The 24,115-nt window shown below is 52.9% G+C and overlaps 1 protein-coding gene across 7 annotated transcripts in view; it reads left to right on the top strand.

The window, feature by feature from the left end:
• The window catches only part of ABLIM3 (actin binding LIM protein family member 3), a 114,568-nt gene extending 90,861 nt beyond the window's left edge, over positions 1-23,707 (top strand). For 4 of the 7 annotated variants that reach the window (XM_045026711.1, XM_045026713.1, XM_045026712.1 and 1 more), the window contains 13 exons: positions 2,652-2,681; positions 3,736-3,865; positions 4,873-4,971; positions 7,185-7,235; positions 9,788-9,922; positions 10,263-10,327; positions 11,050-11,197; positions 14,413-14,442; positions 16,075-16,133; positions 16,956-17,016; positions 19,015-19,022; positions 20,364-20,444; positions 21,330-23,707. In XM_045026711.1, coding sequence (XP_044882646.1) covers positions 2,652-2,681; positions 3,736-3,865; positions 4,873-4,971; positions 7,185-7,235; positions 9,788-9,922; positions 10,263-10,327; positions 11,050-11,197; positions 14,413-14,442; positions 16,075-16,133; positions 16,956-17,016; positions 19,015-19,022; positions 20,364-20,444; positions 21,330-21,443 — 1,011 coding nt within the window. In that variant the 3' untranslated portion in view covers positions 21,444-23,707. Of the gene's footprint in view, positions 1-2,651; positions 2,682-3,735; positions 3,866-4,872; positions 4,972-5,349; positions 5,433-7,184; positions 7,236-9,787; positions 9,923-10,262; positions 10,328-11,049; positions 11,198-14,412; positions 14,443-16,074; positions 16,134-16,955; positions 17,017-19,014; positions 19,023-20,363; positions 20,445-21,329 lie in introns of those variants that run through there. The other 3 variants (XM_045026714.1, XM_045026715.1, XR_006581537.1) reach the window with 3 other exon arrangements.
• The last annotated feature ends 408 nt before the right edge of the window (positions 23,708-24,115 follow it).

Here is a 24,115-nt window from a genome sequence, read left to right as displayed (position 1 = left end):
AAAATGGGAATGACTCCCCGAGTCAATCCCTCCTTTATGGTATCTAAAAATAGAATCAGTCCTGCCTAGAATATGGGGCAAGTGTACTAGAGATCCAGTGTATCAGAGAACCAGAGAGCACAGCAGCTCTGTGTCAGATCCCGCAGGAATGATGAGCTGCATGGCATTCACAGGGGGTGCTCCTGCAACAACCCCACCTGTTGCTTCCCTCCTCCCACAGCCTTCCTGGGCTACCGTTGCAGTGTCCCCCCGTTTGTGTGCTGAAGTAATACAGAATGCAGGAATAAGAAACAGTGACTTGTTAGTGAAATAAAATGAGGGGAAGGCAGCCTCCAGCTGCTATGATAGTCCAGGCAGTACAGAATCTTTTCTTTACACATGAAGGGCGGGGGCTGATAGAGCTCAGCCCCCTGTTGCTATGATGAAGACGGTTACCAGCCATTCTGTACCATCTACTGGGAATGACCGGGAGGCCAGTCAGGAGTACTTATGGGATGATGACGAGGATGGATACCAGTCGTATTGCACTACACCATCTGCCACAAGGCTGATGATGATGACAGATATCTGCCATAGTGTACCATCACCCACCAAGGAGGGGGGACGAGGATGCTACAGTTCAGTGCCGCAGCATCGCGTCTACCAGCAGCATTCAGTACACATAGGGTGACATTTAAAAGAGTCAAGAGATGATTTTTTTCCCTTTCCCTTTTCCGGGGGTGGGGGGTGGGAGTACATTGACGAGCTATGCCCTGAACCACCGCGGACAATGTGTTTGACTGTACAGGCATTGGGAGCTCAGCCAAGAATGCAAATGCTTTTCGGAGACTGCAGGAACTGTGGGATAGCTTGAGTCCTCAGTCCCTCCTCCCTCCATGAGTGTCCATTTGATTCTTTGGCTTTCCGTTATGCTTGTCACGCAGCAGTGCGCTGAGTCCCTGCTATGGCGTCCGTCTGGAGATTTTTTAAAAATGCTTTGGAATTTCATCTTCTGTAATGGAGCTCTGATAGAACAGATTTGCCTGCCCATACAGCGATCACATCCGTACGGTCCATGCTGGAGCTCTTTTTGGATTTTGATTTGGGACTGCATCGCCACCCGTGCTGATCGGAGCTCCACGCTGGGCAAACAGGAAATGATATTCAAAAGTTCGCGGGGCTTTTCCTGTCTACCTGGTCACTGCATCCGAGTTCAGATTCCTGTCCAGAGCGGTCAGTGGTGCACTGTGGGATACCACCCGGAGGCCAATACTGTCGATTTGCGGCCACACTAACCCTAATCCGATATGGTAATACCGATATTAGCGCTACTCCTCTCGTTAGGGAGGAGTACAGAAACCGGTTTAAAGAGCCCTTTATATCGATATAAAGGGCCTCTTAGTGTGGACGGGTGTGGCGTTAAATCGGTTTAACGCTCCTAAAACCGGTTTAAACGCGTAGTGTAGACCAGGCCTGAGAAAGCAACAGAAAGGTAGCCTGGGAAGCTACTGTGCGTCAGATGGCTCAGCAACATGCTGTTACGGAGGCCTCGCAAGCTGTGGGGTGGGGTTTGGAGTCTTTTGCTTTGGGTGGGTCTCACTGTATTCGCTGCTGTCTGGTGTAAACCCCTTGAATTGATGCAATTTTAGTGTGTTGTCCAGACGGCCCAGTGCTGCTCTGGGTGGCATCTTCTGACCCCTGTATGTGCATAGTAGGTCACGAAGCCATGTTTCATAGTGGGATGGTGTCTCCTGTGAACCCATCTGACCTCGCTTAGCTCCCATCTGTTTATATCCTCCCCATTGAGCTAGTTGCTGCTGTTTCACCAACTCCAAGGGAAGCACCATAGCCAGACATTTGCATCTGGAGCTTCCCAGGTTCAGCCTGTCCCTTCTCATCCTCTGAGGGCATTTCCCCTCCCCTCCCCTCTGTGCAGCTGCTATAATGTCATTATTTGTATGTGAAACTCAGACAGGCAGGAGAGAGGAGAAATCCCCTCTGAACACTAGGGCTCTGGGTTGGCAAGAGCAGGACCCTCTTGGACTTAGCATTGTATCTGGAGTCTTGCTACAAGCATGCAGAGCCAGACGCTCTGTGAACAGGTCAGACTCCGTAGACACGAGCAGGCAAGGGGTTGATTTACGGGCTCCAAGGGCTGGTTGTTTCAGTTGTTTCCAAACTGGGAAAGCGAAGCTTGGATGGCTTCATTCTCCCATACATTGTATGTCCCAGCATGGCCATGGGAGCACCTGCCTGCCAGCTCCAGTGAAGGGGAGGGGGGATATTCTGCACCAAATGAAAGAAGCTGAAGAATTCCCCCAAAGTCTCTTCCCCTTGGGGAGAAATGAGTTGCTCCCGTGAGTTCCTCCACCAGGCATTTCCCCTGGAGCACCAGCTGGATGGGATCAAGGCAGCCCCTCTGTGCTCCAGCCTGGACTCAGAGTGGCTGAGGTGGAGGGACAGGCTGCTATTTATTTCCCATCGATGGAGCCTTCTCTCCCACAGGTTTCCCTCAGTGCCTGGCCCTTTTAATGTGGCTGTGGTTTCACTAAGAGGGCTGTAGTTTTGGGCAGATGAAGTGCTATGAGGCTTGGGTCAGTCATATTGCCCATTAATCATGTCCCTCTCTCTTCTCTCCCTCCGTGCTGTCTCTGGACCTCCTCCCCGTCCAGTCCCTTGGAACGCTGTCTCCGTATTCTCAGGTAAGTACACCGTGCTCCAGAGACCTCTGGGACCGCACGGCTGGAGGTGGGTGGGACCTGCGTGGAGTTATAACTGAAGGATTTGGCTGGACCAAGGGGACCCCTCATGCCTGACAATGGGGGTTCTGAATGGAGACAGCTATTGGGCTGCTGAATCCCTTCTTGGTGTAACTCCATTGAAGTCAGTGGAATTACACCGGGAGTGAATCTGGCTTATGATGCTAATGCAGTAATTCTACTGGAAGTCGCTTTCTTCAAGTTAGGCCTGGAGTGCCAGCCGCACAGTCCTGCCATGTTTGCCTGAGATTGCTCTGAAACAGGGAGCAGGGCCCATGTGCTCAGCCCTGGTGTAAGAGGGGGGAGATCTTTGTTACATAAAGGTGGGCCCATCAGTTGCATCTTGGAGCAATGTTGACAGTTTCTGGAGAGAGATGCATCCAGCCTTCCTTGGCCAAAGCAGTGGGGTGGGGGAGGAGGCATCCCTTTTTTGGGGACATTGTGAAGGGAAAAAACAGGGAATTCTCCAGGCACCAAAAAAGTCAAACCACCAAATAATGGGAAAGTGGTGTTTCTCAGCTGCTCTGCTTGCAAAGATCCATTGCAGGGGGACACGACTCCAGTCAGCTATTGCTGTTAAGCCCCAGGCATGCTGAGAGGAGCAGAGCTCACATAGGAGATGCGTGACTTGTCTCTAAATGCCAGATGGCTACTTTGTACTGTACACCCATTCCACAGCCACACACAGGCCTGTGCACCACCCAGCTCACCACACCCACTGTGCCGTTACATCACAAAGGCTTTACCCTGTCCTAGCTGAGAAGAGTCAGTGTCCCTGGCTTCCATGGGGTTGGGGTGGTGGGGGCGTTTCCCTGAAGGAAAGAGAAGACCCTGCCTTCCTGAAAAGCTGTGACTCTGCCTATACAAACACCTCCTTCCCCCACTCTATGACTCCTTTATGAGGCCTTGTTTCAGCTATCTCCATGCTTCAGAATCTGAGGCACTTGCGCCTTCTCCGACCCATGCCCTTCATTCTCATCTCCTTTCACCCATCCAGGATATCTATGAAAGTATTGACATACGGCAGAGACGGGCCTCCAGCCCAGGCTACATCGACTCCCCCACCTACAGCCGCCAGGGCATGTCTCCCACCATCCCACGCTCCCCACATCATTATTACCGCTCAGGTAAGGACACTGGCCCCTCACACCACCAGGCCCGGCCCAGGTTAAAACAGCCAGCGGAGAGCAGCAGAGCAGTGTGCTGGGATCACAAGGACACTCATGCCTCTCCCGGAGGCCTTGGCCATCCCTTTGGCAGCAGCGCAAGTAATGTTGGGAAATCCCAACTCCGAACAAGGAGGAGTTAAATTCGACAGTGCCTGCAGGATGCCGGGAGGGGGGATTTCCTCTCTGAGGGGTGTGTGCCCTCTGTGGAGTGATCTGCCTTTGGCTGCCTCATGCACAATCCAGTTCAGCTAATTCCACTCCCTGGGGCTTTCCTCCTGTCTCATACCCAACTCAGTCACAGCGTCGCCCCATCACTACAGAAAATCCAAGTTGGTGGCTCCATGCCGGCACTGGAACTAGTGGCGCAGCTGATGCTTGACTTGCTTATCCTGGGAAGTGAGGGATGCATCAGAATGCATGTACCTGTCAACGCTGGGGGTGAATCCTCACACACACCCGGGCTAGCACATCTTCGGGTGAGGCAGCAGGGCACAGCTGTACCTTGAAATCTAAGGGGGGAATGGGCAGGAAAACCCAGAGAGAGATGAGTATGGCAGACTTGCCCTCTGCTGGGTTTCCCCCCATGTTGTTCAGTAAGGCGCCAACCCTTGTAGATAAAGCTCTTAGGACAGTCGCCATCAAAGACTTTGCCATACAAGCGAGAATGACAGGGAAATCCTGGACAGGAGTTTTGGGCCCCTGCAATGGGTTCTGGGCTAGACCCATGAATGGCATGCACCTGTGGATTTCCCTCTGGTTCCTATCTAACCCCATCTGTAAACCGTCAGTTCCTCCCTCACGACGTGTGTAGCAAACCCCACCCCCATCCATCCATCCCTTCCTCCCCAGCCATTGACTCACAGGTGGCTTGCTGCTCTTCTAACATGGCTGCATTTAACACCAGTTTTCTTCTGCCTCTTGTTCTCTCTCAATCACTGTCACTCCCTCCGATCCGTGCTTTCCAGGCACAGAGAGTGGGCGCAGCTCCCCCTACTATAGCCAGTTAGATGTGAGGTCTTCTACTCCAACCTCTTACCAAGCTCCCAAGCATTTCCACATTCCAGGTAGGCTCTGGAAACCTCCGGCCTGTGGGGAGCACTGTGTCTATTGCATGCATGCATGTGCTGTACGTGTGTATCGCATGAGTAGCACCACTGCCTGCCTAGAGTCAGCTAGCAGCAGCAGGACACGTCCCATAATAAAGGCCATCCATAAACAAGACCTGCAGCTTTAACCCCACCTAAACTTCCCATCGTCCAGAGTCTGCAATACCCTCCCCTGCCATTTCCCACTGCCTCCTGCCCCGCACAAAGTGAAATTCCCTGCAAGGACCCTGCCCTCCCTTCCCTAGAGGATCACAAGGCAAAGCTTTTCTGATTAGAAGCTTTTCTACACCCATTCTTTACAGATGATTTATTTTATACTCCTCCTACTCCCCCTAGGGCCCGGTGCACCCTTCCCCCAGAGTCTTCTGGGCTTGCCAGATGGCTGCTCCCCTCCAGCAGGGACTCCAGGGGGCCACCAGGTAAGGCCCACTGCCCCCTCAATCCATCCACTGATCTTCTGAGGGATTGGGAGGGAAACAAGCACCTATCCAATCACTTCTATAGGATACACAATAGGGCAGCAAGAAGGGATTCACTCCTCCTCCCAGCTGCAGTCACAAGGACAGACTGGACCATTCGTCAAATCCAAAACTATCCACTCAGTCCACGTAAAGCAAACCCACCCTAATAAGTTCAAGGGACCTTTGACCTGTCCCCCCTTCTAAAGCCATTTAACTGGCTCTCAAGTTTACCTTCGAGATGGGCCTGAACCAAATCCCCAGATGTGGGTGGTGGGGTGCTGACTGCAAACCTAGATTCCTTATGTTGCAGTTAGCCCTTGTCTCTAGAGTGGCCGAGCTGGCAACCTGGGACCAAAGGCACCCAGATTTTGGGGGAGGTGTTTAAAAAATCCAGGCCACTTTTAGTATGCACATACATAGTACAGAATTAGCATCTCTCAAGGTGACTACTGGACTGGAGCTGCAGCCTCACAGCCTTCTCCTCATGCTCACCCATGTAACCAATCCATGGCCGCAGCCACCACCATGGTGACCAGCTCTACACACGACCAGGGGCGGCTCCAGGCCCCAGCACGCCAAGCGCGTGCTTGGGGTGGCATGCCGCGGGGGACGCTCTGCTGGTCGCCAGGAGAGCGGCGTCTCGTGGCTCCAGTGGACCTCCCGCAGGCGTGCCTGCGGAGGGTTCTCTGGTCCCACGGCTTCAGTGGAACCGCGGGACCAGCGGACCCTCCGCAGGCACGCCTGCGGGAGGTCCACCGGAGCCGCGGGACCGGCGACCAGCAGAGTGCCCCCCACGGCATGCCGCCGTGCTTGGGGCGGCGAAATGTCTAGAGCCGCCCCTGCACACAACCCTCTATCTCAGCCCTCTCCCTCTCCGGCCACCCCACCACCACAGCTATATGTGCGGAGCGGAGCTCTCCTACCCCTTTGCTGATGTCTTTTATGGATGGCCCCATCCCTGCTCCGCCGGCTCAGCTGATAGGCCCTAGCGCTGGTAGGGTAGCTATAGGCACAGTCTCCAAGTTGCTTCCCCTTCCCAGCTAGCTCTATTTCTCCCTGGCTGAAAGAGGCTTTGGCTGATGTTGGTTTGCTCTCAGGTAGATCATGGATAGTTCTTCTAGATGCCTGCGCCCCCAAGAAATGACCTCCCTCCTGAAAATCCATCAGTAACAGCCCACTCCATGGGGCTGACTGACAGAGAGGTACCCCCAGATCCTTGGTCTCTAGGTGTCCCCTCTCCCTCTTCCCCTCCAAGACATCTTTGTCTGAGAAGAACCAACAGTGGGGACAGGAAGGAGAAGCATCTGCCATTCTGTCAGTGCATGGTGTTAACACTGAGCATGCTCACTGCATGTCCTCTAGCACACACACTTCCTCTCTACCCTAGGGTTTTCTGTAGCACCCATCGCCATAGTATGTGGGTGCTTAGCTTCCAAAACAGGTTTAACCCTCTTTCTCCCCCACCTCATAAGCCAAACCAGACCCTGATCCATCTTTGATGAAATGCCTTGGAACTAGGTTGCATTTTTTTGCTTAAAGTCCATGGAGGTGAAAAATGTTGTACGTAACAGACGAGTGACTGGGGGTTTGCATCTCCTCTTCCATGCTCTCTCCATATCCACTGCTCCCAGTAAACACACACTGACTTCCATGTCCTTTCTCTTTTCTTTTCTTTTCTTTCTTTTCTTCTCTCTCTCTTTTTTCCTTCAGCTGCCGGAGAGAGTAACATCTACCGGAAACCCCCCATCTATAAACGACACGGTATAGTCTGAGTGTTGCTTTGGGGTGATTGCCAATTACTTAATAGTCCTGGCATCGGAAGGGCCAGACAGAGATTAGGGACGAGTTACACTGCTGAGTAACTCCTTGGACTGGGACAGGGTTACTCCAGATTTATACTGGTGTGAGACCAAGATAAAATTAATCTAGGACAGAGGGGAATGGCATCGTTAGGCAAAGAGCCAGGTCATGGGGCTGCCCTGGCAGGCGCAGGAGGAGGTGTCGAGAAAGGCTGGAGGCGCTGGCAACCATGGTGGCTGCACTTCCTCGGGCGTGGGACTTAGTGCAGGCACAAAGCTGTGACATTTCACGTTGCCTTCAGCAAAAAGCCCAGGTGGTGGGAGTGAGAAGTTGAGTAGCACAGGAGATCTATCTGCTTACCGGTCACTTGGGGTTCAACCCCCTCCTCAGATATAACACCAGGTTAGATATTTGTCTCCAGTGCTCAGCAGTTGCCAAAGATGGGAAAGCAGGTGCTGTAGGTCAGGACTGAGGGATGGCATCAGAGTACAGGGGGACGGGGACTGGAATGGCTGGGGATGAGAGGGTGCTGCAGGTCAAGAGCCTGAAGGGCATTAATAGCAGAGCACAGGGCAGGGCTGGAATAGCAGGGGCCCTGTGGGTCAGGGTGCTCTGGCAGAACTGTGAGGAGAGAGGAGTGAGCAGTACATGCTTTTTTTTTAACGCTAGCCATAATATAAATTACCTGGAAAAAACTGAAAAGGGAATCCCAACGTCCTGAAAACCTCTGACTGTCCCAGGCGGACATTACAGATTGAAAGGGAGTGTCGGTAACCTGTAGAGAGGGCTGGGGCTGTGGGAGTGGGGGATGTCTGGGGAGGTGGCACAAGGGCGCCTGGCACCAGCCAGGCCCTTGCTGAGGAGGGCTTGTTGTGTGCTCACCAACTTGCTTTGTGTAGCAGCTTTCCCTGTGAAACCGTAACTCTGACTCTCCTTTCTCCCTCCGTGCGTCTCTTCTGTCCTGTCTGCCTAACACCCCTAACGCCCCCTGCTGGCTGTCTGCACCCCTCTGCGCTGTAAGTAGCTGCCTTTGCTGTGTTCTCCTGACTGACCCCTGGCATGTTACTGGGGAGCTCTGAGCACTCTTAGCTGGCCAGGCCTTGAGGTTGAGTTTGGCACCGTCTCTCTCAGCTCACCATAACCAAGGTGGCAGCAATCCTGCAGGGGTGCCCTCTGCCCCTCGCATGCTTGCTGAGGAAGAGACTAGCTCTGAAGAGGCTGCCATTTTGTTTTCTTAACGGTGGAGCAGGAGCCTCCAACGTTTGCCGTATGGCCTGAAGCCAGCCTAGAGTCCTTTGTGCAGGGAGGAGACCCCATTCCACTGCTGCTGTGGGCCATAGCTCTTCAGCACAGGAGCCATGGGCCTGTATTCATGGCTCTAACTAGAGCCAATGACATTGTGCATGGGGCTCCCCTCCCACACACACACAACCCATCACATCCCCTCCTCAGCCTGGTACTTGCCAAAGTCACCTCCCCCCATCCCTTCAAACATGCCCTCTGGGAAGCGCACTCCTTCCCTTTGCCCTGTCCCGGGGCTGTGCTCCTTGCCTCTGGATCTCTCCTCAGGCTTCCAGGTCCCCATGGCACTTTTACTGCCCTTTTCTGGTGATGACATTGTTGCATTCCTGAGCGAGGTTACCTAGGGAGGGAGGAGCAGCTAATCTCAGTAGCCCTTGTGTTTTCCTGCTTCCTTGGCTGATGCAGTAGGAAAATTGTTGGTTAAAGAGGAAGAGCAAGAAATTAGGACCAGCCAACATTATAGTGGGCTCTGGATCAGCACCATCCTGGCGGCTACCTTGTAACTCAGCCTGGCAGCCAAAGGCTCTGCATCATGATGTCATGGCATTTGCACCTCAGCGCCTTGGACTCGGAGCAAGATGCAAGGCTGGAGTGGAGTGCACGGGATAGAGCCCTTACAATCAGAGTGCTTGGCAACCTATTCAGCCCATTTTGTACAGAGCAGCTGTTTGCAACTGAGCCTGGGGCTGGGTGCTAGGAGCTACAGGGTTCTGTTCCCAGTTCTACCACTGCCCTGCTGTGTGACCTTAACTTCCTCTCTCTGTGCCCCCACTTCACCATCTGTAGAATGGGGGTGATGCTACCGACCTCCCGGCGGTGCGAGGTGTGATCAGTTAACGTTTGTCCAGCACTTTGATCATGGACTATTACCAATCAGGACAGGAGACCTCAAGCCTCTGGGGAGAGTGGAGCAGGGGGATGTGCCACGCCCCCAGCTGGATCTCCAGGTCTGGTGGGTGACCCATCAGCCTCAGCCAGCTTGCTACCTCCGTTGGTTGCCCTTTGCTTGGGGGACATACCTGGCCCCTCAGGCTTTGGGGAGAAGCACCGCCATAACTGTTATCTCCAAACCAAAGTCTGCTGGGAGGGTTCTGCTTACTGGAGCTGGGAGGCACTTGGTTGTCTGTGTGGGACAGCCATGGTCACACTGACAGCATCTCCTCCAGAGCTTGGGTTTCCTTCCTAAATCTCGTGCTCTGTTGCTTTTGCAGACAATCCACCTGCAGCTACGAAAAGCAAAACCAGCGAAGACATTGCACAGTCCTCCAAATACAGCCCAGCCTATTCCCCAGACCCGTACTACCACTCCGAGTCCGAGTACTGGCCTTTCCAAGGTTCGCCCAAAGGTAACGCAGGGAGCCAGACCTGCCCTGGGTGCGGCCAAGGCCACGGGAAACCCAATAACAACCTCCTCATGTGTCATTTTCTGGGAGGTGTTGGCTTTGAGCCCCTATTTCCCAGGGAAGGCCCAGTGCTGAGGGCATGTAAGTTAAATCGAGGGTAGGCACTGATGGAAAATGATGACACATCTAGAACCCTGGACCTGAAGTCCCCTCAGCCGTTGGGTGATTTGCCATGCACATTCACCCTGGGGCCCATCGCTAGCAATCCTGCCTGGGTGTCTGCCTGCTGTTTGTATTTGTCCATGTTGTGCATTTGACTGGGTCTGCCCCCGTCTCCTTGCAGTACCACGAGCCCGCAGATTCTCATCAGGGGGAGAAGAGGACGGATTTGACCGGGGGATGCACAAGGTAAACGGCTGTTTCCATCCTTTCCCCACCTACCCACTGGCATCTCCTCTCAACTCCTCCCCTGAGAGAGAAATGCAACAGAGGAGACGAGAAGAGAGCTGGCAGCAAGTTTGGAGGCCACACGCCCTGGCAGGGATCATGGCAGAGAGCCGGGAAAGACTGCCTTGGCCCAGTCTCCTTGTTCGGAGATCACAGCTGGAGTAAATCTGTGGCATGTGCCTTTTCCAGATGCTTCTGCCCCAGGAGTGGGTCTTGCGCCATCCACATGCTGTGGGCCCCTCCATTCCAGGCTCTGTCTGGCCTTCCCAGGGGAAGCCGATGCACTAGGCCACTCAGGCCCACTTGTTCTTTGGTGCCTTCCTTCCCTTCATGGACTTTCCCCTCCCTTGTGCAGGCACCCGCAGACCTCTGACTTTGGCCAATAACCCTCTGCTATGAAATGTGACCAGGGGGAGCGTGGAGCTGCCTTATGGGGCAGATGTTGCTTGGGGAGAGGAAGGAGCCATTGTGCTCACCAAGAGGCACCAAGCCCTCTTTGCTGGCTGGGTGCTGGGTTGGATGTGAGAACCATAAGGAGAGCTGGCCTTACCCCAGGAAAGTCCAGCGTTAGCGGCATTGTGTGCTGACACTGTGGCGGAGTGGTGCTGCCGCTGCTGGTTGGCAGAGAACGTCCCACCTGTGTCTGAAGTGTATTCCTTTCCATTTCCCCTCATGGTGCCTAGATCCAGAGCGGCATCGGCAGGTTGATCCTGAAGGAAGAGATGAAGGCACGATCCAGTTCTTACGCTGACCCCTGGACGCCGCCCCGCAGCTCAGCCGGCAGCAGAGAGGCCCTGCACACAGCCGGCTACGAGAGCTCACTGAACGGCTGTAAGGAATGCCAAGAGTACCGTAGCAGCAGTGGGCAGGCTATTTGGCTCACACAAGATGAAGAGCTTGTGGTTTCTATTTGGTTGGGAGCTGGCTGACATTTGGGTTGTGAATGAGATAAACAGTCTTTCACCCCCGATGCCCAGATCTACACAGGCTGGATTAGATCCAGCCATGTGAGCGTAAAAGGATCCACGGGGCTGACCAGCAATCTCTCCCAGCAGGGGGCTGTTCTGTGTGGGGGGAATGAGCTGGTGGATCTCAGACTATGTGGCCACATCACAAAAATCAGCCATTGGCTTTGCCATCTCTTCTTCCCGCCTCATACTGTGTTCTCACTTCTACTTCCATTACGAGGGCACGACCTGGCATGAGGTGTTGGCATGGTGGGGAAGGAAGGACACCTGAACCAGTGCCTTTCAACACGGCTGGAGGGGTTGGATGTTTGTAAGGGACACAGTTTGCCCCAAGAAATTAGTCTTGGACAATTCGTTCCCCTGATGGCTGCATCAGGGAACCATCTGTCCTTTACACATGTGCCTCTAGGCGGCATTCAGGGCTCAGTGTTTGGGTCTGTGCTTCAGGTGTTTGGTGCTTGTGTTTGGTTTTTTGAATGCCTCAGGGAGCCAGAATAACATCAGATCGTCTGTTAGGGTGTTTGAGTGCCTATGGTGGAGAAGCCTTGAGGAGACCTGAGCTTGTGTTAGTTTGGTCCCATAGCTATATCCATGAGGCAAAGAAATGCCCATGACAAACACAAAGACAAATACATCTCCTGAGATCATTGGGCTTGTCTGAGTTTCTCTGGGAACCCCTCGTCATTGTGAGTTAGGGTTGCATGTCCCTAGGGCTGCCACACAGTCAGTCCCACCTTCATTTTCTGTGGACTGGGGAATTCAGATCTACAAAGGAATTACACACCTGCAATTGCACAGGCTGGTCACTAGATGGCACCATAGACAACTTGCCAGCTCATCCTCTAATTGGCCTCTTGGTTGGACTGAGTTCCTATGAAGGACTTTGCTGGCTGCTCTGGTTCTGATGCCCCTGCCTGCTATGGGGTCTCAGTAGTGCCAGCGTCTGAAAACAGGGATATTTCAGGGCTGCCTGGAGTCAAGTCCGCCAGGGGATATAAGGCACAGGGTAGGGGGAGGAGCCAACCCATGTGTGAGCCCTGCCGCTCTGACTGAGGTCCCATAATAGCATCAACTCTCGGGGGGAGGGAGCAGCAGAGGCAGAACCTGCTGCCACTGTGAACAAACAGGTTAGCAGCTCTCCATATGGCCAGAGTAACTGTGGCCTTAAAAGGAGCTCTGAGCTGCCCAAGGCTGCAGTCTCCTCAAAGCTTTAGATGTGGTCTCCTCTCTGCAGATGGGCAGAGCCACCTCCCTCAGCCCCAGTGGCCAAGCCTGCAAGATGCTGCAGGAGCTGCTAATAGTGACATGGAGGATAGGCCCACCTGAATCCCTGCTCTCAGGCCTTTGTAGAGAGGGAGCATGTCTAGTGGTTAGAGTAGGGATCTATGCATCAGAAGCTCTGGGTTCTAGTCCCTACTCTGCCACTAACTCACTGCGTGACCCTTTCTCACTCTGTGCCTCAGTTTCCACATCTGTAAAATGTGGGCTAATCCTTCTGGGGGTGAGGTGGGGGGGTTGCATTAATTTAAATGGAATAAAGGGCACAGAGAGTCAAAGGTGTTAACATGACCCGGTCTCTGTCCAACATTAAACAGTGTTAAACAAGGTTTGGTGTTTGGTATATAGAGACTTCGGTCAGCCAGTTTAGTACCATGGCAAACACCATGTTAAAAATCCTTTGTAATCTGTTATTAAAGATACAGAAAAAGATGGAAAACTAGATAAAGCTTTTGAAATGTCAAGTATTAAATTAGGCTTCCATTTTAGCAACATCCCTCATTCCCTTTAAAAAAAAACCCTTTGTTAGACAGTCTCTTAGGTGTTATGAGAGATGGTAATAACTCCTTTTTAGGTAAAAGAGAAGAAGTTAGTTGAGATGGGCTGGAGCTGTCATTAAAATCCAGTCCCATTTCCTGAGAAGACAGAACAAGACAAACACAAAAAGGAGAGAGAAAAGAACAGCAAAGATGGAAAATGCAGCTTCTTTCTCTGGTGCTGACTTTCACTTGCAACCTCTCTGCTGGAGACACACAGGCCCATCACATGGTCTTATCAACCAATCCGAGACCTGGCAAACTTGTACCAGCATGGCACTGTTTAGAGCATTGCTTTTAGCTGCCTCTTTCTGGTCACCGGCTTACAGACAGCATTGTTGCAAAATACATAGTCTTGGCCAGCTAAAAAGGAGAGGGTTAGGAAAGAGAAGAAATAAGGTGGGCAAGGAAGAGGACATATGCCAGGGGGAGAGAGAGAGAAAGTCTCACATCCCAGGTGGTATTTGGGAGTTAGCTGGAACTGATGGAAGTTGCGGTGTCATTTGGGTCCCTTTCTCTGGCCCAGTCTGATCAAGACATCTCTCAGAATTAGGACAAAGAAGGTCCAGGATCCCAGGATATGGTGGGTTGGCAGCTATGATGGTGAATCTCTCTCCAGCAGTTAATTTTTTCCCCAATGTCTCTTTCATTAAGGACCCCAAAAGGGAGTGATGGGTGGAATAGCCCATCCCTTCATTTTATCCATCAATTAGGCCTAGTTTCTGACACACCAATTTTGGTTCACTGATTTCTGGTTCCACACTTTTCTTGTTTATCGAGCATGAGCTTAACCCAGCCCTTGAGTTAGATCAATAGGCCTTTGTGTGTGGACTCGTTCCGTCTTTCTGTCTCCCTGGCATACCTGTTCCCCTCAAGAGCTGTTGTTACGGGTCATTGTGACCTTTTAGAAACTTCCACTCGCTTGTTACAGCTGAGCTCACAGTCATGGTAAATCTGCAGGCCCAGTTACCACAACAGGCAGGAAGCCTCAGCTCACCAATATTCATAAAGCACTTTGAGATGCTCACTTGGAAGGTGCTGTGAAGGGAAAGGTATATGCTGTGGAGATGAAAGCGGTGAGAGGGTGAGTGGGGTAGTGCTGGGAGAAGCAGAGAATGCTGTGAAGTGAGGTTGTCCCTGGCCGTGGAAGCAAGGTGAAGGATGCCAGTCTCTGCAAACCCAGATCCTCTTGCCTGGTAGGGCTTTTTATCACAGTAAATGCCTCTCTGCCTGTGCTGACTTCCTGCTTTGTGTCTCATTGCAGCTCCCCGGACACATTACCTCGCTGACAGTGGTATGTATATCTTCCCCCTCCCTTCCACTCTGTGCTCCTCCATCCGCGGGCCTTGTGAAAGTGGGGTAGGGAGGGGGGTTTTCACTGCAGGCAGAGAGGCCAGGGTGGCTTTTCCTTTAGGAGGGAGTGTGGTCTGGTCATTAGAGCATGGGAGTGGAAGTCAGGACTCCGGCGTTCCAGTCTCTGTTTTGCAGCTGATTTGCTGTCATCTTGGGTAAATCCCTTCTCTCACAGGCTTGCTCTACACTACAGAGTTAGGTCAACATAAGACAACTGATGTAAGTGCCCTACTACATCAACATCATAACTCCACCACCACGAGAGGCGTAGGGCTTATGTCGGTGTAGTTAGGGTGACACAGGGTCTGTGTAGACACTGAGTTCCTTACATGGGCTTTTGGCTGTCTTGTCGACTTCATGGCTTTGCTGGACCTGCTACCAGGCCTCCTCTCCAAGCTTCTGTCGGTGATGCACATGCTCACCAGGAGCACTTCCATCAATAGTAGAGGGGAAGTGTAGTGGGCTCAGAGCCCGGGCTCTCAGCTCCACACAGGTCCCCGCTGGGAGCCCTGCTGCCCACCAGAGTCCCAGCTCCTCCCTCCCTGCTGGAAGCATGGCAGCTGACTGGACTCTGGATGTGGATCTCCCCGCTGGAAGCAAGAAGCCCCGGGTGGCTTCCCCACTGCTCCCAGCTGGGAGTGGGAAGGTGAGAAGCCCCGGGCAGCTTCCCCCTGCTCTTGGCTGGGAGTGGGGAGACGAGAAACCCTGGGGGGCAACTGGGCTCCTGGCGGGGACCTGCGTGGAGCTGAGACCCTGGCTCACTGCCCGCTACACTGCCCCTCTTCAGTCAGTGAAAGTGCTCCTGGTGAGGACGTGCACCACCGACAGAAGGAGGGTAGTGTGAGCATCAGCCACCGAAGTAATTACTGCAGTGGCTCTATGTTGACCTAAAATAGGTGGACTTAAGATTGTAGACGCGCTCTGAATCTGTTTCCCCCATGGAACATGATGATATTCCTATGTACGCAGCTCCTAGTGGGGATGGGAGGCCTCTTGCATTAGTGTCTGTCACCTCAGGTGGAGTGGCAGAGTGCATATTGCAAAGTCTTCTAGGTCCTGAGAGGCTCCTCCCGGCCTGCTGCTTGGGCCCAAGGTGACTCAGCACTCCGTGCTCTGAGTCTCTGTCCTGGTCTCTCATTCCCCAGGGAGACAGGCCACTCAGCAACTGGGAGCAGAATCCAAGGGCTCCGAGGGGCATCCAGCCCACAGCTGGAAGGGAGGTGACTGGGACAGGGGCCTGCAAGGGGAGACTCAGCAATATAAAGTACAGAGGAACCCACCCCCCAGTGTAACAGGCAAGGTGTCCAATGGGCTCCTGCATTCGCCTGCAGGAGGGGCCAGCTGCAGCACTGCATTTCCCCTTTCTCTGATGCACCTGCCAATGTTGTGGCTATAAGGGAGCTTCATCACCCGGGCCGGACCCTGCAGGCGTCCTCCTTCCTCTTCATAGTTAAACCTGGGCTGTGTTTGGGGACCAGATGCCTTGGCTTTAGCTCACTAGCTGAGGTTTTCCCAAGCACAAGAGACCAGTCCCTGCTCTTGGGATTATGCAGTTTGTTTTTTCTCTTTCCAGATCCCCTCATTTCGAAATCTGCATCCCTCCCTGCCTACAGAAGGAACGGGCTGCACAGGGTGAGTGTCACTGGCTACCCCCGATCGGTCACGAGGTGGCGGTGTTTCAGAATGTTTCTCGTGGGCGAGTGGCTGCACAGGTCCGGCACATACACCTCCTGTGGAATGGGGAGGGGGCAGGTCTAGGGCAGGATCCTCATAGCTATTGAAACCTCTTTGTGCCTGGGTTCAGAATCCTCACTCTGGGGTTCTGGATCCTCAGAATTGGGGGGGTTCTTTCTGGAGGTACATGCATTCCTGGAACAGAGGCACCCTGGCCATAGCACCTGCCTCCAGGCGTTGCGCCCTCCGCTAAGACACATCCAGAGATTCCCAGGTGTATTTTGTGTGGAATCCAAGTAGAAACTAGAGATCAGAAAAGTCTCAGCCAGTCCTGGGAATCTAGGAGTGGCAAGTGCCCTACCCTGAAAGTAAAATCTCTTCCAGATTCCTGGAGTTCAGATGCAGGGGAACAGAATCTCTGCTTCCGAGGGTGGGGAGGTGTGTGCTTTCCAGAGTGATGTCTTTGCTGTGTAACTTTGGGCAACAAGGACTTTAGAAATGGTCCCATGATTGATGCATAGGCTGGGAGTCAGGAGACCTGGGTGGTATTCCTGACTCTGCCACTAACTCACTATGTGATCTTGGGCAAGTCATTTCACCTCCCCGTGCCCCAGTTTCCCCATCTGTAAAATGAGGGGAATGATACTTACCTTGGGGTGGATTAATTATAACGTTTGTAAAATGTTTTGAGCTCCCCAGATGGAAGGTGTGATAGAAGGGCTGAGTATTTATCTAAACTCCCCTCGTGCTGACCCCTCTGTGTGCTCATTTCTCCTGCAGCCCCCCAGCGCTGAACTCTTCCACTATGACAGCACAAACGCCGTCAATTGGGGGATGCGAGGTAAGCAGGGCACAGTTCCTGGGAAGCCTTAGCAGTCCTACAGTATGTGCTGCTAGAGCCTATGGCAATGTGCTTCAAAGGGACACTGCCATCCTGCTGAGGCCTCAGAGTGGCCCTTCATATGGGAGTGAGAGCTTGCTAGGTATTCTCCTCCAGATCCTGCACAGCAGTCAGCTTTGAGCTCCGAACACGACAGCCTGCAAGATCTGCACAAGAGACACTGTTTTGTGCTCTTGCCTAGAGCCCCCAGCTGGCCCTGTGGCAGCAGATATGGGACACCGTCACATTGCTAATGATGTGTTTCAAAGCTGTGTTACTGATGGCCCCTGACACTGTAAACCTGAAAAAACAATCCATGTATTTGTCACCGTTCCTGCTATTGCTTTTTGCATTTCTGCCAGCTCGGGATCAGTTTCTTGCTTTAGAATCATAGAATATTAGGGTTGGAAGAGACCTCAGGAGGTCATCTAGTCCAATCCCCTGCTCAAAGCAGGACTAACACCAACTAAATCATCCCAGCCAAGGCATTGTCAAGCCGGGCCCTAAAAACCTCTAAGGATGGAGAATCTACCACCTCCCTAGGTAACCTATTCCAGTGCTTCACCACCCTCCTAATGAACAGGGGCGGCTCCAGGCACCAGCACTCCAAGCGCGTGCCTGGGGCAGCAAGCCGCAGGGGGCGCTCTGCCGGCGCCGGGAGGGCAGCAGGCAGGGTGCCTTCGGCGGCTTGCCTACCGAGGGTCTGCTGGTCCCTGGACCAGTGGACCCTCCATGCTTGGGGCAGCAAAATGTCTAGAGCCGCCCCTGCTAATGAAATAGTGTTTCCTAATATCCAATCTAGACCTCCCACTCTGCAACTTGAGACCATTGCTTCTTGTTCTGTCACTATCCAGTTAGTTTTTCTTTCCCGTTCTCGTTCCCTAGCAAATTCCTGCAGTGTTGGGGTTGCAAACCCAGTAGGGGAAGGGTTAAAGCTAAGCCATAGCACTGTTTCCTTTGAAATGCAAAAATATTGTAATAAAACTATTCCTATGAATATTGGGCCCAGTTCATTTCTGCATTAAGAGGCTGCAGTGGTGGTGGATCCATCGTCCAGGGAATTCTCATGACAGAGAGTTTCCCTCTGGCTGGCTGGGAGCCAGTATAACCGGGGGGAGGGATAGTTCAGTGGTTTGAGCATTGGTCTTCTAAACCCCAGGTTGTGAGTTCAATCCTTTGGGGGCCATTTAGGGAACTGGGGTAAAAATCTGTCTGGGGATTGGTCCTGCTTTGAGCAGGGGGTTGGACTAGATGACCTCTTGAGGTCTCTTCCAACCCTGATATTCTATGACTTTGGGCTGCCCCCCCAAGCACATGAGGGGCATTTCATATCCCCTTCATTGAACAGTACTGTGCCCTGGCTATTCCTGCCTCCCTAGGGGCCATTAGCAGCAGGGTCAGGTTAGTTGGTATAGACCCACCATTACCCACCCTTTCTCCCTGCCCAGTGCTGAGCTCAGCCCCAGTGCAGGGATCACTCAGGCTCATGTTATGAAAAGCAACAAGTACCATTTGGCCTAAAGCACCTGGCAGCATCTCTCATAGGCCCCACCATACTGCAGGCAGCTGTGCACCCTCCACTCCCGTGAAGTCAATGTTGGCGAAGGGCCCTGAGCACACTGCAGGATCAGGCCCTGCCTTCACCAGCACTCTCCATGGAGCTGTGCTGAGCTGTCTTCAGTGTTGCTGGTGCCTCCCTTCCCCCTGAGCTGCGTTAGAAACAATGAGTGAGATTCCAGGAGCTGCGGGAGTGAGAGAGAGCAGCCTGCACACTGTAACCCCACCCTCTGGCCAGCCCCCTGGGAGCAGCTGCCAGAGGCAGGACAGACAAGGGGAGAACACAGGTGGGGCGGTTTCTCCTGTGGGGAGTCGGGGCTCTCGCCTGATGTCAAAGAGAAGGCTCGGAGGCTGCTGACTGACCCGTTTCTTGTCTCTTTCCTTCTCTTTCTCTCCTTACAGAATACAAGGTAAGACTCTCCTTGGAGTGGGGAACAGCTGCCATCCTGTCAGTGATGCCATCTAATGTCCGAATGCCACCACGGCAGTGTCCTTGGAGATTGTCCCTCCATCTCCTGTGTCCTGGGCTGGTCTCCAGAGCCCATGTTTGAACTGAGGCCTTTTCAGACACCTTCCCTTGCCTCAGACATGCCCTGGCTTCACTTTCCCTCAATCCAGCCACCCTCCGGCTATTATCAGATACAACAGAATGGGCTGCAGTTGAGCATGGTTTACGTTCTGGGTGTCTCAAAACACTTTGCCCAGCAGCAAGTTGCATGTTGGGGGAAGAACTGATGAGGTGGGTGACCACGGCTGTCATGCTGGGCTCAGCAGCAGCGGCTCCCACCCAGCTGTGGATGCTGAACCTATTAGATGGGGAGAGGGGATGCTGGGTAGGATGCTAGGTCATCGCCTACACCAGTGTTTCTCAAACAGTGGGCCCTGACCCACCAGTGGGTCCCAAGAAGGTTTTAGCTGGGTTGCTACATCCAGAACCAGGTTAACGCATCACTGGACACAGGCCTAAGCAAACATACATTTCTCCCGACCTGGTGCAGAGGAGAGACCCTGGAGGGAGATGGATTGTGAGATGGAGGGAGATGGATTGTGAGCCTGTTCTGCACTTGCCCCACAGTGTTGGCTCCAGTCCTGCAGGGCTGGGCCTGGTTCCCATTCCAGGTTTTGCAACCTGGCACATGGGGTTGCAGCACCACCTGCTGGACCGAACCCGAGTGGTGCTCCAACCCTGTGTGCCAGGTCGTAACATCCAGAGCAAGGAGCTGGTCCCAGCATCATGAGACAGGAGCCACTGCTGCAGGGGGAATGCGGGACAGGCTCGTTCCCTGCCCCCACAGCCTTTCCTCTACACTGCGCCAGGGTTAGGGTTGAGTGCCAGGGCAGAGGGTGCACGTACGTAATGGTGGGTTGCAAAAAAAAGACAAAATGCAGTTGGTGGGTTGCCTGAGTAAAAAGTTTGGGAACCACTGGCCTCTGTGACAAGCCAAGCAGTCTTCGCCTTCTGGAGATGGGCAGACGTGGAGCTGGGTTAGTGTCACCCTTCAGGGCAGCCTCTCCATCAGAGCAGCACCCCTGCCTTGCAGTGTCAGCGTGAGCTCCATTCTTCTGTGGGAGTTGGGCCTGCACCTTTTGGCCTCTGGGCAGCACCACCCCTGAGCCAAACAGAACAGGCCCAAGGACTAGCCGCTGTGTTGTTGCTGTGGGTTCCCTCTAGCTGTACGGTCTGGACTGCTCCCTGGCTCACAGCTCAGAGAACCACCAACCCCAAAGCATTTCTTTGTCTGTCTCTGCAGATATACCCCTATGAGCTGCTCATGGTGACCACCAGGGGGAGGAACCAGCTGCCCAAGGATGTGGACAGGACTCGGTTAGAGGTAAGCAAAGCCTTTCCCTTCTGACACTGCCTCCCTCCTCCCTCAGTGCAGCTAGGGCTGGGGGAGGAAGTACGAATGGAACAAGGGTAGCTGCCCTCCTGCCTGTTAGATGTCATCTCCCACCATGGAGACCTGAGGTGTTTCAGACCTAAGCTCCGTGCAGATGGAGCAGGGGTTAATGCTGTCTGCATGGACATCACCCTGTGGAGCACAACATCACACCAAAGCTTTCACTCCTCCCCACCCCATTGAGATCTGGGACAATTCAGAGGGGATCCCCCCTGCCAGATGCTTCCCAAGCCACCCTCCTCTGAAAAGCTCAGGCTAGAAGGTCACTGACCCATTGTGGGGACTGGCTGCCTGAAGCCAACAAAATTCCCTAGTGCTGGGTGGGAGTGAGAGGTCACCACGTGGTGTTCAGGGTTCGGCACTGGCAGTGCAAATCTGTGCCCCAACTGCAGGCCAAGGAAGGGGGTCACTTATGCACACGCTGGCACGCGGTCATGCTCACACACAATCCCACTCAGACACATCATACTCTCACACAGCTACAATCGCACACGCTCAGCTCTGCACCTCCACAATCACACACTCACAGGCATTCGTGTGTGCTCATGCAGAGTCACGATTGCACCTGGTCACACTTACAATTGCACATACACAGATACACACAGAGCTGCACACAATAACACTTGGATAGTCACAATGACCGGCGTGCGCGCACACACACACAAACACACCGAGGCAGTCGCTTGCATATGCTCACGCAGAGTCACAATGGCATCTGCACAGGCACTCTCAGCTATGAGCCATGGCAGCCGCCCTCCCTCATGCTGTCACAGGCCCGTACACCCTGCCTCATGCCTCTCTCTGCTGTCCCCCCAGCGCCACCTGTCACAGGACGAGTTCTATCAGATCTTCAACATGACCATTGCAGAGTTTGACCGCCTGGCCCTGTGGAAGAGGAACGAGCTGAAGAAGCAGGCACGGCTGTTTTAAACGCAATACACTATAAATATATACATACCTATAAATATATATATATATATATATAGAAAGATCTCTATATTGAAGCTCTGTATAACTCTCTCTATTGTACAATAGGAGGCACGGCCACTCTCTTTGGAACTCCGGAGAGTGAATTGAAGTCTCTCAGATATTTTTATGCTCTTTGTTTCCTTTATGTTCTTTTTTTATTCTAATGCGATTGGGGGCGGGGTGTGAGACTGTTTGTGTATTGAACCTTCTGGAGTTTCAGGCCATCTCAGACCCCCACCCTCACCTGCAGTGGCTGTAAATCCCAGGCCAGTGGAGGAGAGGGTATCTGCAGCACATGTTCACTGAAAGATTGGCCCCTTTTCCCTTCCTGCCCCTTCACACCCTGGGCTGCTGTTTGCCCTGGGCTCCTGGCCCGGTATCACCCACTCACGCTGCACAGCCTGGCCAGGCGCCTTCAGGAGCCAGAGGAAGAGATTCCTTTTCTCCCACCAGGGTTCCTGAAACTCCCAGCAGGCAGGGCCCTGCCATCTGATTTAGCCATGGATAGTCAGAGGGTTCCTGGTATACTTAAACTGCCTCTCTTCTCAGGGCTTGGGGGAGGGGGCTGCAGTCTCCCTCCCGCTTCGTCAGCCCTATCCGCTGGACTTGTACTGAAAGAGGAAAGTGAATGGAGCTGGCCTGGACCACCTCACCCCTTGCTAACATAGACTCCCTCCCTACAGGCCTAGTCTGTGTTGGCATCTGGTAGAAATAACATGGCCCCTAGCCCCAATTTGGCAGCGCCACAACTGTATTCTCTCCCTCCTCTGCTTTCCCATCCCCAGCTGCCAGGAGAGCTCAGGGGCTGCCGAGCCCTGCAGGGCATTGCCAGTGCAAATCATAGGGGATCATTACAAGATATGTTGGATCTGTGTCATCTGCAACACTTCCAGGTCCCAGAGCTGAGAGAGTGGAACATGTGCCATGCTACCTCTCGCTCCAGAGGGCTCACTGATAAGCCTACCATCCCCCTGTCCTATCTAAAGGGCCATCGACCTGACATGGCAAACTGCAAAACCTTCTCCAGGCCTTCTCCAGTCCTGCTGAGAGACCCTGTCTTCCCAGCATCTCCCTTCACCTGTTCTTTGTTTAATTACTGGGGACATTTGCAAACAGGATCTCAGCCCATCAGGGTCTTACATTCCTCTGTTGCTTATTCCTTTCCCCTCCACAAACGTACTTATCTGCTTGTGACATCACATCTCTCTCCACAGAGCCATCTGTGATGTCACAAACAGATGATTATGACTTCAGAGGGAGGAATAGTAAATAAGCAGCAACAGACGCTTCCAAGAGATGTGTTCCCACACTGCCTGAAAACAGTCCCTGGGAATTAAAGCACAGGGGAAAGGAAATATAGGCAGTAGAAGCAGAACTGTCTCTGGGTGGAGTATTTGTCACTAGTTTCCCTGGCACTGGTGGTGGTTCTTTAATAACAGGCCATGGCAGAGTGATTTGACATTGACCACAGGAGTCATTCTGTCAGGATCGTGCTATGAAACAGGTTTCCCAACCTTCATATTTCCAAATCACAGTGTCCCAACTGCTCCAGGCTCCTTCCATCCATACCTGCAAATTTCACCTCCTGCAAGTAACAGAACAGTGGTTTGTCCTCATCAGAGCTCCCTCTCTTCCCACATCCAAAGCCACTGTTAGTAATTTTACACCAGAGTAACAGATCCAAGCCCTTTACAAGATCTGGGGAGGATATGTCCCTAACAGCACCTCTGCGGAGGGGTTTTGTGGCTGTAAGGAGTCAAAGTGGGCTTAAACCAAAATCCCAGATCCAGCCAGGCCTGGACTTTGCAGGAGTTGGGATGCTGCTCTAACTTTGAACTCTGTAACTTAGGCCCTATCTCTCTGGTTAGGAATTGTCCTGAAGTAGCAGCAGCTGGTTTAGAATCTGTTTGGAGTCTACTCATGAGATTGTAAGCGGGTATGGAAGTAGCTGGTTGTGAGAGCTGTAGGGAAAGGGGGAAGGAGGCATGTTAGACTGTTGTTAGAAACTGAATCCGCTGCATCTCCCCTTTTTATTTTGTCTGCTGGAGTTTTCCTGATTCTCAGCGATTAGTAATGTCCCCTGTCCCAGATCAAATTGCTAGAGCAGCCTCTTGGAGGGAGGTAATAAAGACGTTTGCAAGGACTCTCTATAACTCTGGGGGAAATTGTAGAGCTATGTTTCTTGTTTGATGTTTTTACAAATATGCTATTTCAACAGAAATCCATTTGCTTGTTGTCTTGTATGTTTCTCTGGTTTCCTGTTTGCTCTCTTGAGTGAATGTTCAGGCAGGTCCCAGGAGTGCCCATCCTGTGCTCTCCAGTCCATGCCCAGCAAAGCAAGCTCCCACTCCAGTGTCGTATCAGTTGTTATGTTCTCTGGCATGGGAGTGAGGATAATGTTCTGCTCTTGCAAAGGGAAAGGACCTAATGGGCCTGTTCCAGCTCTGTCTCCAACGATCATCTTTAAAACCTGTATTGGGAATTTTCCATGCTGGCTTCTATCATCTGCTGGGTTTCATCCCCTTCATCGGGTGAGCACCACCACCGAGGCCATCATCGGGTGAGTGCTGAATTCTCCCCAGGGAGAACCAGCCTCTTGCTGCTGATCGTGCTGCATTTGCCTCATGTTACCT

Source organism: Mauremys mutica, chromosome 8 (assembly GCF_020497125.1).
Source record: "Mauremys mutica isolate MM-2020 ecotype Southern chromosome 8, ASM2049712v1, whole genome shotgun sequence".
NCBI lineage: Eukaryota > Metazoa > Chordata > Testudines > Geoemydidae > Mauremys > Mauremys mutica.
The sequence above is the reverse complement of the archived record's forward strand: the minus strand, read 5'-3'. Positions and strand labels throughout refer to the sequence as shown.